This window comes from Erinaceus europaeus, chromosome X (genome assembly GCF_950295315.1).
Source record: "Erinaceus europaeus chromosome X, mEriEur2.1, whole genome shotgun sequence".
NCBI classification, from domain to species: domain Eukaryota; kingdom Metazoa; phylum Chordata; class Mammalia; order Eulipotyphla; family Erinaceidae; genus Erinaceus; species Erinaceus europaeus.
Genome location: NC_080185.1, coordinates 90,439,263 through 90,456,860, shown reverse-complemented (window position 1 = coordinate 90,456,860; position 17,598 = coordinate 90,439,263). Strand labels below are relative to the sequence as shown.

General features: G+C 50.4%; 1 protein-coding gene across 1 annotated transcript; it reads right to left on the bottom strand.

The window, feature by feature from the left end:
- Window positions 1-3,597: 3,597 nt before the first annotated feature.
- On the bottom strand, window positions 3,598-17,598 carry CFP (complement factor properdin). The gene is made up of 9 exons (XM_007537356.3): window positions 17,096-17,598; window positions 16,856-17,006; window positions 11,744-11,919; window positions 10,659-10,829; window positions 10,321-10,512; window positions 8,153-8,326; window positions 7,544-7,735; window positions 7,310-7,421; window positions 3,598-3,838 (listed from the first exon to the last, which is right to left on the bottom strand). Exons 1-9 carry the CDS (start codon window positions 17,154-17,156, stop codon window positions 3,682-3,684), a joined length of 1,386 nt encoding a protein of 461 aa, XP_007537418.1. The 5' UTR covers window positions 17,157-17,598; the 3' UTR covers window positions 3,598-3,681.

Sequence of the window (17,598 nt, the reverse complement as noted above, 5' to 3'; positions counted from 1 at the left end):
CCCAGCACCACCAGAATCCAGAGCTGAGCAGTGCTCTGGAAAAAAAAAAGTGGAGGAGTGGGGTTGGGAGACATCATCTATACCTTTATGTTTGCCCCTTGCAAATGGATACCCTGCCACCCCCCTCTCCCAGTGCTCCTCAGATGGGCATCTCCCCACAAATGCAGCATCAAGGTGCATCTCAAAATCCGTGCTCTTGGGTTTTGCACTCAGTCAATGAAGCAAACAAGTTGAGCTGGTCCCGGGGTGCCCTCTCTGGGGAACTGGAAGAGCTGCAAGTCTAGAGACTTCTCTTGACTCCTCAGGAATCTGTCTCCACTCTATATTTCCCAGGGGCCTCTGTTCCCAGATCCCTCTCTGGGTGGCATAATCTCCAGAGACCAATTTCATGTTGGTTGTTTTGCAGAAGAGTTGGGATTCCCCCCAGGCATGCCTTAACTCGCCTAGGCCAAAGTTAAGGCTTAGCTGCACCGTCTCTGTCTTTTCCAGCAGGAGCCAGTGTACTTATGGGATTCCAGGAATGAGTCTTTGTTGCACCCTTGGTGAGCAATGACTCAGAAACGCATCCCTCTCACTCCCCCGCCAATGTGCGTTCAAGATCAGTACTGTAGCCACACTTACTGCATAAGCACACACACACACACACACACACACCACACAAAGTCACGCCACTTTAATATGCATGTGCACACACCTAAACCCCACATGTCCATGGTGCACACAGGGGTGTGACTTCACCCTCATTTAATACACCCTGAGTTTTTCTTCTCCTTCTTCTTTCACCTTCCGTGTCACTCCCCAGGGCTTCACTGCTCCAAGCCGACTTTACCAGACAGGATCAGAGAGGTGGAGGAAGAGAGGGAAAGACACTGAAGCTTTCTACAGGGGACTGGGCTTGAACCTCGTTGCACATATGACAAAGCAGGCACACTATCCAGGTGAGCTACCCTCCTGAGCTTCTGCGCAGAGTCCTTAGTCTTCCAAGCTGTCCCTCTCCCTTTGCTCACCCCCCCACACAGGCACTTTTTCTGTAAACTCATACTTCTTTATTTTTATTTTTTTATTTAAGAAAGGATAAATTAACAAATCCATAGGGTAGGAGGGGTACAACTTCACACAATTCCCACCACCCAATCTCCATATCCCACCCCCTCCCCTGATAGCTTTCCCATTCTCTATCTCTCTCATACTTCTTGTTAACCCTCCTAAGTTGATTAAATTCTCATCGATTTCCATCCTTACATCAACATGTCAAGTGAGCTCTTTTACACAGGGGAGAGGGGAATTAACCCAGAGAGTCTCCAGGTCACAAACCTTCCATTGGAATTCTGCTCCCTCCCCACTTCCCCCACATAGAAGGGCCCCTCTACTTATAGCACAAGATCTAGACTTTAGCCCTGACATGGCACTTCAGAAATGCCCAACCCGGTCTGGGAAGACAACATAATGGTTCTGAAAAAGACTTCCATCCTGAGGCTCTGAGATCCCAGGTTCAATCCCTAGCACCACCATAATCCAGAGTTGAGAGCTGAGCAGTGCTCAGGTTTCTCTGTCTTTCAGTATATCTCTCATTAAAATTTTTTTTAAAAAAAAACCTCTCATGCCCTTTCTGTACCTGGGGTTGAGATAGAACTGACCTCCTTGGGTTAAATGAATTCCTGATATAGACAATCTTAAGACGAGGGGCTGGGCTGTGAAGCATCTGGTTGAATACACCTGCTACCACGCACAAGGACCTAGAATTCAAGTGCCTGATCCCCACCTGCAGGGGAAAAGCGCTCCCCCCCTCTGCCTCAAGGGTTATCAATGGGACTCAGTGCCTGCACCACGAATCCACTGTTCCTGGAGGCTGTTTTTTTTTTTCCTTTTGTTGTCCTTGTTTATCATTGTTATTATTGTTGTTGGATAGAACAGAAAGAAATGGAGAGAGGAGGGGAAAACAGAGAGGGGGAGAGAAAGACCTGCAGACCTGCTTCACTGGTTGTGAAGCAAACCCCCCCACACACACACAGGTAGGGAGTGGGAGGCTCAAACCGGGATCCTTGTACAGGTCCTTGTGCTTTGCGCCATGTGCACTTAACCCGCTGCACTACCGCCCCCCCTACCTCTTTTTTACCACAGCACTGCTCAGCTCTGGCTTATGGTGGTGCAGGACTTTGGAGTCTCAGGCAACAAAGTCTCTTTGCATAACCATTATGTTATCTGCAGGTGGGGGTCCATGCAGGTCTCTCTCTCTCTCTCTCTTTCCTTCTTGATTTCTCTCTATCCAATAAATATTAAGGGAACCAGGCGGTGGCGCATCGGGTTAAGCGTACATGGTGGGAAGCTCAGGGACCAGCATCAGGATCCCGGCTCAAGCTTCCGGCTCCCCACTGCAGGGGGTTCGCTTCACAGGCAGTGAAGCACTTCTGCAGGTGTCTTTCTCTTCCCCTCTCTGTCTTCCCCTCCTCTCTCGATTTCTCTCTGTCCTATCCAACAACGACGACGATAAACAAGGGCAACAAAAGGGAAAAATTTAAATAACTCCAGTAAATATTAAAAAGAAAAGGTTAATCTTGAAATGCTACCAGATACATGTCAAGTATTAGTAAGTACCATAATGATGACTCTTCTGATTGGTCTCATTAGCAGGGGCCTGGAGTGCTAAAGGAGTGAAAGAATGCTCAGAACACATGTGGCTGGAAGCTTGTCCCTTCACTGTGAAGAAACCACCACTCTGACCCTATTTCCCCAGCTGTCCAAGGTCTACAGTTTAAGCTAATATGCAGCAGACTAGACCAGTGAAGCAGCTCATTTGGCTAGTGTGCTGCTTTGCTACGTGTGTAACACAGGTTTGAGCCTGACCCCTACCACACTGGAGAAAGCTTAGGTGCTGTGGTCAGTCTAGGTAATTCTCTGTCTTTGTCTTTAACAATAGGCATTGGCACGCATGGATCAGTCCTTCAGGGTCGGATCAGATATCTCAGATATCTTATCCTCCTCCACCCCTCCTCCCCATTCCAAACTCAGTTCTTGTACACAGTCGCTCCTAGAAGTTGAATAACTTAAGAAATGCTCAAGGGATATATGTCTGGGTTTGCCTGGTGGTGGTGGGGGGCTCCCTTAGCTTCTCTTTGCACACCCTTCCCCCCCACCCCACCCCACCCCCTCACTAGCTCCAAGCACCTTGCAGGCACTTCCTTGGCCCGCCCCTCTGGAGCTATTTGTCGCCACTAATTACTGCCTTGGATCCGGGATGTTAGGAGTGGGTGGGTGCAGGTGCTGGCGCGGTAGGGCACCAACCCTGAGCCCGCCTCCACTGCCAGCCGGGGGCGGAATTGATGCTGCAAGCTGCCAGCTCAGCTCAAGCAGGCGGGAACCCAGGCCCTCCAGGAGGTGGGGAGATGGAGAGCAAGCATGCTGGCCAATCAGAAGGGAGCTGCTGGGGGCATGCAGCCAATCAGGAGAGCCATCGCACCAGGCTCTGCAGAGGGACGTGCTAGAGACCAACAGCCGCAGAGGCAGGAGGAGCTGGAGCGTCCTCCTCACTATGGCTAACAGGCCACTAGGACTTTGCCCATGAGGTGCCCTTTGCCCTAGAAGATGCCATTGCTCCCATTTCCAGCAAGAGGCTGATTTATTGAAATCGGGGAGGGGGTGATGGGGGAGTGGGAGAGTAACTGAGAGAGGGGTCAGAGCTTTTTAGTTCAATGGGTCTTTGCAGGGAGGCACGTGTTGACAAGGCTGTTTCTCCTCCAAAACCGCCTTCTTCCCCTGCTCCGTCTCGCAAGTGGTCGATGGCCTACCCCAGAAGGTCACATTCTTCTCCCCTTGACCTTCAACAGCCGTGAAGGTGGGCCTAGGGTGTGGGAGTGGAAGATGGAGGGGGAAAAAACTCAGAAAAGGGACCTGACGGTGGCACATCTGGCTATGCAGACATGTTACTACGCACAACGACCCAGGTTCAAGTCCCCAGGCCCCACCCGTGTGTGTATGTGTGTGTGTGTGTGGGGGGTGTCTCTCTGTATAAGGGTGTGTGTTGAGCAGTGAAGCAGTGCTGCAGGTGTCTCTCTGTCTACCTTCTCTATTTCCCCTCCCCTTCTCAATTTCTCTCCGGCCTATTAAGTAAAAACATTTAGAAAGAAAAGAAACGGGAGTCGGGCAGCAGCGCAAAGCACATGTGGCGCAAAGCGCAAGGACTGGCGGAAGGATCCTGGTTCAAGACCCTGGCTCCCCACCTACAGGGGAGTCGCTTCACAGGCGGTGAAGCAGGTCTGCAGGTATCTATCTTTCTCTCTCCCTCTGTCTTCCCCTCCTCTCTCCATTTCTCTCTGTCCTATCCAACAACGACATCAATAACAACAACAATAAAAACAAGGGCAACAAAGGGAATAAATAAATATTTTTAAAAGGTTTTTTTAAAAAAAGAAAAGAAACTCAGAGATGGCAAGGATTAATTCAGCAGATTCAGCTCAACATTTTTTTAAGCTTGGAAGATGTCTTTAACTTCCCTGTGCCTCAGTTTCCCTCACCTGAAAACAACATCAGTAGCCATAGTAACAGTAATAATAATACCCATCTGAGAATGGGTGAGAAGCCGTGAATCCTGGTGAAAAGCTCGGACTGGTGTCTGGCATGCAGCAAGTGCTCAATAGATGCTGATGGTTATTATGCGTTGCCATGAACTACCGTCTCCTGCCTTCAGAGCCCTTAACATTTCTCCTTACTGCTTACTGGGGGCGAAAAAAAATGCCTTTCCTTGGCAGTTGAGGCCTTGTAGCTGAGCCCATATTCTTGGCCCCACGCCAACCTCTATCTTTTTTTTTTCCCTCCCCACATCCATCCTCAGTCCTTTGCCTGGGCTACTTCTCTTCTGCTCTCCCTCCATTTATTTTTATCCTCATCTTCTTGGTCATATCTCCATGTGTTTATCTTATTATTTTTTATAAGCCACTGCTGAGACTTGCTGTTTGTTTGCTTATTTATTGCCTCCAGGGTTATTGTTGGGGCTTGGTGCTTGCACTGCTCCTGGTGGCCATTTTTTTTTTCTATTTTACTGGATAGGACAGTGAGAGAATTTTAGAGAGGAGAGGGAGATAGAGAGGGAGGAAGAAACCTGCAGACCTACTTCACCACTTGTAAAGTGACCACCCCCCGCAGGTGGGGATCTGGGTGCTCGAACCGGCATCCTTTCGTGGGTCCTTGCACTTCATGCTATGTGCACTTAACCGGGTGTTCCACTGCCCCGACCCCCATCACCTCTCCATTTGTTACTTCCCTCCCTCCCTCCCTCCCTCCCTCCCTTCCTTCCAAATCTTCTGGGCCTCTCCCTGAACACCCTAACTGGTCTTCAGGACTCCTTCTGAGCACTCTGGGGCCTCCCACAGTTGGAGGGGATAGGGAGGTGGCTTATTGGTAGAATGCATGCTTCGTGCGTGTGAAGCCCCAGATTCGATGCCAAACACTGCAGATGATGGAGCAGATTCTGCTCTCTCACAAAACAATACAAGTAAATGCCACAGCTTTGAGATGGCAGGTGCTCCACGAGTTGGGAATAGCTTGCTTTGACCCATAACTTAATGTTTGTGGATATATAAGCCGGATGAGCATTTGCACTTTCTGCCACTACCTGGGCACCCTGCCAACCAGGGAACGCTGGGTGATTATGGCCTGTGTTTGGGGCAGAATGCCTCTCTGTACCTCTTCTTGCTGGGGGGTGAAGCACATTGGCCTTCTGAACCTGGGTAAAGGTGACAATGATTCCCTCCCCTGCATGTGCACCTGCATTTTGGTATGAATAAATGAGCCAACCAAAGCAGAGGTGACTAAGTGAGCAGAGCACCTGGACACACAAAAGGCTGAGTGAGGCCCAGGTGGTAATGCACCCGGTTGAATGTATTTCTACACGTAAGGAACCAGGTTCAAGCCCCCACTTCCCACTGTAGGTGGGAAGCTTCACAAGTGGTGAAGCAGCTCTGCAGGTGTCTTGTCTTTTTCTCTCCTTCTCTATCTCCTCCTCTCTTCTCAATTTCTCTCTGCCCTATCAAAATGGGGATGGGGAGGCCAGGAATGGCCACTGGGAGCGGTGGATTTATGGTGCGGGCTTTAAGCCCCAGCGATAAAACTGATTGCAAAAAAAAAGGTCTGAGTTGGGAGTTGGGCAGTAGCGCAGCAGGTTAAGCGCACATGGTGCAAAGTGCAAGGACTGGTGTAAGGATCCCAGTTTGAGCCCCCGGCTCCCCACCTGCAGGGGAGTCGCTTTCACAAGCAGTGAAGCAGGTCTGCAGGTATCTATTTTTCTCTCTCCTTCTCTTTCTTCCCATCCTCTCTCCATTTCTCTCTTTCCTATCCAACAACAATGACATCAACAACAACAACAATAATAACTACAACAAACAAACAGCAAGGGTGACAAAAGGGAAAAATAAATAAATATTAAATAAATAAATAAATAAATAAATAAATTTAAAAGGCCTGAGTGAATGGGAGACCAGTTCCGTGACCCTGTAACGAACTCTGCTAGGGAGAAGCTGCTAAGTCTTCCTCCTCGGTGTCTTCTTCTTGATCATTAGCTTCACCTCTCTCTCCTGCTTGGCAAGGCAGGCGCTTTTGTGTGTGTGTTAGATAGAGGCAGAAAGGCAGAGAGAGAAAGAAAAGAGAGACAGAGAGACAATAACGGGGGGCTGAGGGTTCGGTCGTGGTGCACCTGGTTGGGCGTACATGTTGCAATGCACAAGGACCTGAGTTGAAGGCCCCAGTCCCCACCTTTAAGGGGAAAGTTTTGCGAGTGGTGAAGCAGTGCTGCAGGTGTCTCTCTGTCTCTGTCCCTATCTCCCCCATCCCTCTCAATTTCTGGATGTCTCTATCCAATAAATAAATAAAGATGAAAAAAATTTAAAAAGAGAGAGACTATAGTGGGGGCTGGGTGGTGGCACACCCGGTTGATTGCACATGTTACAAAGCAGAAGAAGGACGCAGGTTCAAGTCCCTGGTCCCCACCTGCAGGGGGAAAGCTTCACAAGTGGTGAAGCAGGGCTGCAGGTGTCTCTCTTTCTCTCTATCTCTCCCCTCTCAATTTCTCTCCGTCTCTATCTAATAAATAAAAATATGAGAGAGAGAGAGAGAAAGAGAGAGAGACTGACCATAGCATGGACCCTTTCTCCAGTGCAGTGGGGGCTGCACAGAGCAAAACAGCTCACTACCTACATGATTATATCACTGTCTCTAGGCAGGCCTCTTAAGCCTTGGTTGAGGGAAGCCCTGCCCCCACCTAAACTGCTCCCATAGGTACACCATGACCCCTTTGTGGGGACGCTGGTCCATCACTCACGCAAACTTGGGGAGCGGAGCCTTGCAGAGGCGCTGGCGGGTGCGGACAGGGTTGGGTCCACAGGGGGGTTGGCATAGCCCCCAGCTACCCCACTCAGTCCAGGAGCCTGTCCCTGCAAGGAGAGGAGAGGGGTTACCGGGAGTGAGAAGCAGGCCTCTCGGGCAGTAGGGTGGTCAGATGGGGGCGCTGCAGGGGCACGAGGTGACAGATAGTGGGGCCTTGTGGGCCACTCACAGGAGCAGCGGTTGATATTGTAGCAGTAGCGGATGTCCTGCTGCTCCCCGGCGCAGCGTTGCCCATCGAACTTGCGGCCCTTGCAGCTTCTCGAGCGTGTCTGCTGGCCCTGGATCTCCTGGCAGGTGATGGACTTAATGTTCCGCCGGATGCAGGTGGTCCACTCCCCCCAGAGCCCCCACTCTCCGTCCACTGCAGATATAAGGGTGATGGTGTGTGTGTAGGGGGGGCTTAGGTCAGCACACGGAGCAGGCTAGCTGAGGTGGGCGGGCGGGGGGGAGGCTCATCAAAAGGAATGAGGGGGGCAGGGGATGATCAGATGTGGGAATAGGGAACCCAGGTGAGATCAAGGCCTTGGGAGCTGTCCAGAATGGAGGAATGGGGGAGCAGGAGCAATCAGGTAGGGAGCTTGGGAGGGGGCTCAGAAGAGTGACAGGGAGGGGTCTGGAGGAAAAGGGCGGGTCATCAATGGGGGGTGGGGAACCCAGGCAGGATCAGAGCCTTGGAGAGGACTGGGATGGAGGAATTGGGGTGGAGAGGTGGGGTAAAGCACTGGAGACCGGAAGCAGGGGTTGTGGTCATGGGGCTGATGTGTCCAGAGGTGCTGACCAGGGCAGGGCACGGCTGTGTTGCAGATGTATGTCCGAGAAGCATCGCCGGCACATGGGGGACCCCCATGCTGGGGCACAGGGCGGTCGCACTTGCGTTTTTCCAGAGTCTGGCCCAAGCCACAGGTGACAGAGCAGGGGCTCACCTGGCCCCAGGGCCCCCAGCCTCCAGCCACTGTTGAGGAGGGAAAGGGTATGAGGGTCAGGGAGACAGGCCTCCTGCAGGGAGCACTCCTCTGTAATTCCTAAAGATGTTATCCTGAAGTGGGCCAATAGCTCACTTGGCTAGTGCGCTGCTTTGCCATGTGTGTGACCCATGCTGTACCCTGAGCCCCCACTGTGTTGAAAGAAACTCCACTACTGTGGTGTCTCTCTCTCTCTCTCAACTTTATTTAATTTGATAGGACTGAGAGAAATTGAGAGAAAAGGGGATACAGAGAGAGAGATACCTGCAGCCCTGCTTCCAAAGCTTTCCCCCTGCAGGTGGAGACTGTAGGCTTGAACCCAGGTAGGTAACATGTACACTCAGTCGAGTGTGCCACCATCTACCATCCTCTCACACTGACTCGACTCCTCTGTCTCTAAACAAGAAATGACAGTATGGTGGCTTTCTGAACAAGATGGGTAGAACTGGAGGTGATTGGGAGTCAGGCGGTAGTGCAGTGGGTTAAGCGCACGTGGCGCAAAGCGCAAGGACAGGTATAAGAATCCCAGTTTGAGCCCCCGGAGAGTTGCTTCACAGGAAGTGAAGCACATCTGCAGGTGTTTGTCTTTCTCTCTCCCTCTCTGTCTTTCCCACCTCTCGATTTCTCTCTGTCCTATCCAACAATGACGACATCAATAACAACAACAGTAATAACCACAATAAAACAACAAGGGCAACAAAAAGGAATAAATACATAATAAAAAAGAATTGGAGGTGATTCTGTTGAGCAAAGGAAAGAAGGAGGTGAAAGACAACTAGCAGATGGTCTTGTTCATATGTGGAAGGCAGAGAACTGAACACAGGAACATGCAAAATAAGCCCCCTTGCCCTGCAAAAAAAAAAAAAAAGGCAGTTAGTTCACCTCTAAGATTTTGGGAGAGGGGGCTGGGCAGTATCAGCTCCGGTTGAGTACACATATCACCATGCACAAGGACCTGGGTTCAAGCCCTGCTCCCCACCTGTAGGAACGGGGAAGCTTCATGAGCAGTGAAACAGGTCTGCAGGTGTCTTTCTCTCTTCCTCCCTCCCCCCACCCTTAATTCCTCTCTGCGCTATCAAATAAAATGGAAGGACAGAAAAAAAAAATGGCCACCAAGAGCAGTGGATTCATAGTGCTGGCACTGAGCCCCAGAGATAACCCTGGTGGCAATATAATAAATAGATAAATAAATAGGACTTTGGAGGCCAGATGGTGGTGCACCTGGTTAAGCACATACATTACAGTGCACAAGGACACATGTTCAAGCCCCTGGACCCCACCTGCAGGGGGAAAACTTCACAGATGGTGAAGTAGAACTGTAGGCATCTCTCTGTCTCTCTCCCACTTTATTTCCTCTTCCCCCTCTCAATTTCTTTTTTTTTTAATATGTATTTATTCCCTTTTGTTACCCTTTTTGATTGTTGTAGTTATTATTGATGTCATTGTTGTTGGATATGACAGAGAGAAATGGAGAAAGGAGGGGAAGACAGAGAGGGGGAGAGAAAGATAGACACTTGCAGACCTGCTTCACTGCTTGTGAAGTGACTCCCCTGCAGGTGGGGAGCCAGGGGCTCGAACCGGGATCCTTACACTAGTCCTTGCGCTTTGTGCCACCTGTGCTTAACCCATTGCACTACCTACCGCCCGACTCCCCCCTCAATTTCTCTGTCTCTATCCAATAATAAATAATTAAAATTGTTAAAAAAAGACTTTGGGGTTATTATTGGGGATGGGGGAGACACAGGACTTTGGTGGTGGGAGTGGTGTGGAGCTACCTCCCAATAATCTTATAATCTTGTAAAGCACCATTCAATCACTAACAAAAAAAGAAAGACTATCTGAGGCCCATCCGAGGCCCCTAGACCTCAAGGCATGCTGCCCTCTGCCCCTAAATGAAGAGCTTCATGTTCACACACGCTAAGGGCTCTACCCCTGGAGGTGGTAAAATGTCTGCGCCCAATTCACAGGCCTCAAGGCTGGGTACCTGGGCACGGTGGGAGGCCGCTGCAGCCCCGCTGCTCATAGGGGGCTCCTGGGCAGGGTCTTCCGGGAGGCTGCACGGAGGGAGGGGGTGCAGAGCAGACACGGTTCCGTCTCTCCATAGGTGCATTGGGTCCTCCTTGGCAGGTGCCTGAGCAGATACCCCATGGGCCCCAAGAAGCCCAGGCCCCGTGTACTGTAGCAGAAAAGGGGGTATGCCAAGTTTGGTTGTGTGTGTGCCAATGTGCCCTTCCCCACATCCTGGCAGTTCCCCACTTTACCTTCCCTCCTCCACCCCTCCCCAGGTGCCCATATCAGTACTTGGTGGATGGTCTCACTCACTTGGGCAGACCTGCTGGGTGTCACAGGCCTGTGACTCCTGCGCTTCTCCCAGGCAGTGGCCCCCACACTTGGGGGAGGGGTGGTTACATAGGCGACGACGTGTTTGGGTTCCTTTGGCGCAGGTGACAGAACAAGGCTCCCAGGGCCCCCAGTTGGACCAGCCACCCATCACTGTAGGAAAAGAGAGAGCGGAACAGGATGGAGGCAGGTGGGCTGTCATTCTGGGGTCCTCATGTCTATGAACAGGGGGGTCTGCTACACCCCAAATCAGATGCTACTTCTCCTCTACCCACAACCTGAATTACTTAGATGCATTCATTCTCACTCGCTCATTTATTCATTCATTCCTTTCATCCTTCCCTCTTTGTGCTAGATATTTGTGCTAGAGAGGAGGAGAAACCGCTGCAGCACTGACCTCTACCAAGCCAGATGGGGACCAGAGGGTTTGAACCCCGGTCCTTGCACAGGGTAATTTGTGTTCTCAACTAGTTAAGCCACCACTAGGCCCCCTTAATCATTTATTAATGAGGGGAGTAGGGACAGAGTGAGAACCAGAGCATCACTCTGGTACATGTATTTACCAGAAGTTGAACTCAGGACCCCATACCTGAGGACCCAACATTTTTTCATATATATAATTATTTTATTTAGTATGCCTTTCTTGTTATTGATGTCGTCATTGTTAGATAGGACAGAGAGAAATGGAGAAAGGAGGGGAAGACAGAGAGGGGGAGAGAAAGATAGACACCTGCAGACCTGCTTCACCACCTGTGAAGTGATTCCTCTGTAGGTGGGGAGCCGGGGGCTTGAACCAGGATCTTTACGCCGGTCCTTGCACTACATGTGCTTAACCCGCTATGCTACCGCCCGACTCCCTAGGACCCAACATTCTATCCACTGTTACTCAGGATAAAAGCCAGGTCCTCACTGTGACCCACACCTGCCAAGTACCCTCTGCCCTTGCCTCCCAGAGCCCTCCTGAAATCCCTCCATCTTCCCCCCTCAGGCCTGGGCCCACACTTAGACCCTCTGCCCAGACTGCCTCCAGCACCTAGGAATGGGCCACACTCACGCGCCATGCTCACCGGGACAGCAGGGCTGGGCCTGGCATGCCTGCAACTGCCACTCAAGGTCCCCAGGTTCTGCCTTCTCAGGACACTGCCCACCATGGCCTATGCAGCGCCGATGCCGCAGCTGGGAGCCCACAGTGCAGGTCATCGAGCAGGGTGCCCACACAGACCACGGCGACCAATGAGGGGACCTGCAGAGAGGAGCGTGTGTGGCCCATGCGTGACTGCTAGAGAAATGTGTGTGGCATGGCTTGGTGACAGCACCCTGTTCTGAGGACTGGTGGGGTGGACGGGAAGAGGTTGGTACATAGTACTTCGCAGGCATCATGGAAATTCACAGTGTTGTGAAATTCACGGTTCTCCCCCCTGAAAGATTTCCAAGGTCAGTGCCAGGAGCAGGAGCACACGTGTAAGGACTAGAAGCCCAGAACTGTTATCAGAAACCAACCAGGATGAGCTGGGAGGCTAGCCCAGCCTCTTAGAGCACCCCCTTGCATGCTTGAGGCCCCCAGAGGCTGCCGGTTCAATCCCCAAGCTCACATTACGCCAGAGCTGAGCTGAGTTCTGGTTCCTTCTTCTTTCCCTTGCTCATAACCAAATACAGAAATCTGGTGGGGCTTAGAGACAGCTCCCCAGGTAGAATGCACACTTTCATGAGTCTGGCCACCACACAACATGGGGTTATGAGGATGACACCCTAGGCAGCTCCGTGGATGGTGGAGTGGTTCTGTGGTAGCTTTTCCTTCTTCTTCTTCTTTTTAAAATAAATATTCTTGTTTTTCTTTCTTTTTAAAAATATTTATTTATTCCCTATTGTTGCCCTTGTTTTACTATTGTAGTTATTATGATTGTTGTTGTTGTTGTTGGATAGGACAGAGAGAAATGGAGAGAGGAGGGGAAGAGAAGAAGGGGAGAAAGACAGACACCTGCAGACCTGCTTCACTGCTTGTGAAGCGACTCCCCTGTAGGTGGGGAACTAGGTGCTCAAACCGGGATCCTTACTCCGGTCTTTGCACTTCGTGCCACATGCGCTTAACCCCCTGTGCTACCACCCGACTCCCGGTAGCTTTTCCTTCTATGTGTGTCTCTCTCTCCTTTCCCAAAAAGAAAAAAAAAGGTGTGTGTGTGTGTGTGTGTGTGTGTGTGTGTGTGTGTGTGTGTGTGTGTGTGTGTGGTGGGGGGTAGTGACAAGACAGCTCTCCTGGGAGGGTGTCTGCTTTACAATGCTGGCGACCCAAGTTTGAGCCCAACCCCCACTGAATAGAACAGGGAAGCTCTGGTGCTGTGTTGAATCCCCCCATTTCTCTCTCTCTCTCTCTCTCTCTCTCTCTCTTTGCTTCCATGGTTATTGCTGGGACTTGGTACCTGCACTATGAATCCGTTGCTCCTGGAGGATATTATTTCCCTTTTGTTGTCCTTGTTGTTGTTATTGTTGTCATTGTTGTTGTATAGGACAAAGAGAAATTGAGAGAGGAGGGGAAGACAGAGAGGAGGAGAGAAAGACAGACACCTATAGGCCTGCTTCACTGCCTGTGAAGCAACCCCCCAGCAGGTGGGGAGCCGAGAGCTTGGACCAGGATCCATACGCTGGACCTTGCACTTCACACCATGTGCGCTTCACCCAATGTGCTACCGCCCGGCCCCTCCCTCTCTCTTTGTATGTTTTATTTACTTATTTCTTTACAAGCAAAACTGAGACGGAAGGGGGGACTGAAAGAGATACCTGAAGCACTGCTTTACCACATGTGAAGCTTCCCTGGTACAGGTGGGCACCGCGGGCTTGAACTCAGGTCCTTGAGCATGGTAATATGTATGTCTAACCAAGTGTGCCCCTCTTTTCTCTCTAATTCTAGCTGAAAAAAAAAAGTCAGCCCAGAGCAGGGAAATGCTGGCGATACCACAGATCAATAAAATCAGTGGCGTGGTAGCATCATGCATCCTTGAAACACTAGTGTCACATAAAAAGAAACAGTCAGGGGGGGGGGTCAGGCAGTAGCACAGCGGGCTAAGTGTACATGGTGCAAAGCACAGGGACCGGCATAAGGATCCCGGTTCGTTCCCCCGGCTCCCCATCTGCCGGGGGGGCGGGGGTGTCTCTTCACAAGAGATGAAGCAGGTCTGCAGGTGTCTGTCTCTCCTCCTCTCTGTCTTCCCCTCCTCTCTCGATTTCTCTCTGTCCTATCCAACAATAACAACAGCTATCAGCTATAACAACAATAACAATACTTTAAAAAAAAAAACAAGTGCAACAACAAGGGCAACAAAGATGGGGAAAATGGCCTCCAGGAGCAGATGATTCGTGGTGCACGAACCAAGCCCCAGCAATAATGTTGGAGGCAAAGAAGAAAAAAAAACTTAAAAAAAAAAAGACGAAGAAGAAACAGTTAGAAAGTCTATCTGGGTGACTGTTGAATTAGCTTACTTGGATAGTATGCTGTTTTGCCATGTATATGACCCAGGTTCGAGTCTGACCCCCACCACACTGAAGGAAACTTTAGTGCTGTGGTCTCTTTCACTCTCTCTGGCTATCTGCCTCTATGTCCTTATCTAAACAAACAGATAAACAAAATCTTTCTGTTATCCATGGAGGGCTCAGTCCATGTAATCTGGCATCATGATTAAGAGGTTCTAGCTCTCTGGAACCTGACAGTGGTATACCCATTAGAGTACACATGCTATGTGTAAGAATCTGGGTTCAAGCCCCTAGCCCCCACCTGCAACAGGGAAGCTTCACCAGTGGTGAAGCAGTACCGCAGCTGTTTCTCCTACTCTCTCCCGCATGGTCCCCCCCTTCCCTTTCAATGTCTCTGTCTCTACCCCAAATAAAGAAAATATATTTTAAAAAGTGGGCAAAGGAGTTAGCATAATTGTTGTGCAAAGAGACTCTGATGCCTGAGGCTCCAAAGTCCCAGGTTCAATCCCCTGCATCATCGTAAGCCAGAGCAGAGCAGTGCCCTGGCAAGAAAAGAAAAGGAAAATACATACTTTTCCCATAGTGGGGTGCTACTCTCTGCTCTGATCCAGCTTTCTAGTCCTGTTTCCAGCTCTGACACCATCTTCCCAGACGACACTCCTAGTCCACCTGCATGTTAGCTGTTGGGCTCAGGCAAAAATTAGTAAAGTCCTGAGCCCCTTGGAATATACCTAAAATAACTTCCTAGCCTCTTCCCACATGAAGACCCCAGATCTCACCTGCTATTTTCTTACCTTTAGGTTCCTGTTTACGAAACAATTTAATCTGCTTTATATCTTAATGTCTTTCAGCTATCAAGTTGCAGATGTTACCATGATGCCAACCTGACTTCCCTGGGCAGACGACCTCACCAATGTATCCTGGAATCCCACCTCCTCAGAGCCCTACCTCACTACGGAAAGAGAGACAGGCTGGGGGTATGAATCCACCTGTCAATGCTCTTGTCCAGTGGAGAAGCAATTACAGAAGCCAGACCTCCCAACTTCTGTTCCCCATTAAGATCTGTGGTCCATACTCCCAGAGGGATAAAGAATAAGGAACTTTCCAATGGAGGGGAAGGGATATGGAACTCTGGTGGCATGGAGCTGCTCTTAGAACCCCCCAAGCTCTCCCCCCTCCCACCCCTAGCTTGTATCTGTAGACAGTCAGCACTTGATAGGAGCAGGCATCCCAAGCAGGGAATTGGAACTACCTTCACAAATACTTGGGGCCCACCCCACCCACAACACTCCCGCTAAGCAGGAAGTACTCAGTGTACCTGAGCTATGGCTGTGGTTTTGGGGTGTGTGTGGGCCACGCAAGAGGCATTTGACAATGTCTGAAGGCATTTTTCGTTGTATCAACTGCTGGAAGAGATTGCTACTAGTCTGCTAGTGGGTAGCCAGGGATGGTATAAATTTATTTATTTATTTATTTTATACCAGAGCACCACTCAGATCTGACTTAAAGTGGTACTGGGAATTGAACCTAGGGCCTCTGAGCCTCATGCATGAAAATTTTTATATATTTTTTGCATACTTATCACGCTAACTTCCCAGCCCACTACAAAATTTCTTGCAGGGGCCAGGTGGTGGTGCATCCAGTAGAACACACACACATTACTGTGCGTGAGGACCTAGGCTCAAGCCTCCAGGCCCCTCCTGCTGGGAAGAGAGAAGGTTCATGAGTGATGGAGTAGTTCTGTGGATCTCATTCTTTCTCTCTCCGTCTCTGTCTCCCCTTCCCTATCAGAAACAAACAAAGAATGGGTGCTGGGAATATTGGATTAAGTTGTGGGGCTCTGGAAAGAAAGAAAGGAAGGAAGGAAGGAAGGAAGGAAGGAAGGAAGGAAGGAAGGAAGGAAGGAAGGAAGGAAGAAGCTTGTGAAGCAACTCCGCTGAAGGTGGGGAGCCGGGGACTGGAACCAGGATCCTTACACCAGTCCTTGCACTTTGCACTACTTGCACTTAACCTACTGTGCTACCGCCCCACTCCTAGTCTGTAGGTTTCTATCTTTCTCTTCCCCTCTGCTCTCCATTTCTCTCTGTCCTATCCAATAACAACAGCAGTAACAATAGTAAAAACAACAAGGGCAACAAAATACGGGGGGAAATAGCCTCCAGGAGCAGTAGATTCATAGTGCAGGCACTAAGCCCCAGCAACAACTCTGGAGGAAGAAAAAAAAAAAAGGAAGGAAGGAAGAAGAGAGAGGGAAAGAGGGAGAGAAAAAGAGAGAGAGGAAAAAAAATTCTAACGGGCCAGAGAGATAGTATAGTGACTCTGTAAAAAAGACTTTTCATGCCTGAAGCTCTGAGATGCTGCCAGATTCAATCCTTGTCACCAACAAAAGCCAGAGCTGAGCAGTGCTCTGGATTAAATAAATAAATAGCTAATTAAGTTAATACCACTACATTGGAGAAATCTGTCGGACTGTGGTATCTTTATCTCTGTCACTATCTCAATCTGAAATTGCCTGGAGTGGAGAAGCCCCCATGAATACCAAAATAAACCAAGGAATCAAAACTTGATGCAATATACAAGTCAGCAACCCCACTGCCCCCCCCCCCCGAAAGAATTTCCAAATACGAGGCTGAGCTCCCCTCAAGCCCACTCTTGACTGTTTGGGAAGGAAAGGGTCCCTCTCTGGTGGCTGCCATTCTTGGGCTGCCCCTGACCTGCAGGCCTGGCAGAGCTTGCTGCCAGGCACCTGGAAGGCATAGGCGGTGTTCAGACAGCAGTCTTCCACGCTGACACCTCCTCCGAGAAGCCCCTTGCACTTGCCAGAGGATTCCTCATACTGGCTGAAACAGAGTACAGGGTTGGAGCCTGGAAGGGGGAAAGGGGAGGCCTGGTCAGAGGACATGTGCCACCCCCCCCCCCTGGAAGCCAGCACAGACCCCTCTACCACCACTCACCCGTGGCTGGCAGGGTGAAGAGTAGCAGCAGCAGTGACAGCGGCAGCAGATGGGAGGTCATTTTGAGCACTGAGTTCCTGAAGCCCCAGCGGACTTTATGTGGCAGGATGGCTTCAGGGGTTAGTGGGAAAGAGGAAGCAGGGGCAGGAGGAACTGGGAGGGCGGGCAAAGGGCAGCTGGGGGGAGGGGAGTTTGCCTTGCAGGTCTCTCCCTTCTCACCTTGGCTTGAGAACCTCTTCCTGGGCTCTCCTCTCCCAGCTTCTTGGCTCTCTGCTATGGCCCTGTTTTGTTTGTCATTGTATCCTCGGTACCCCACAGGGCGGGCTCAGCCACCCCTGAATACCCAGTTCTCCTTGGATAGCTGGTAGGGAGAGAAAATGGAGCAGAGAAGTTTGGGGAGGGGAGAAGGGCAAGATTGAAATTCTCAGCTGACAGATCTTGGCAAGTCACTCTGTGAGCCTGTTTCTCCACCTGCAAAATGCACAACATCTATGACAACCACA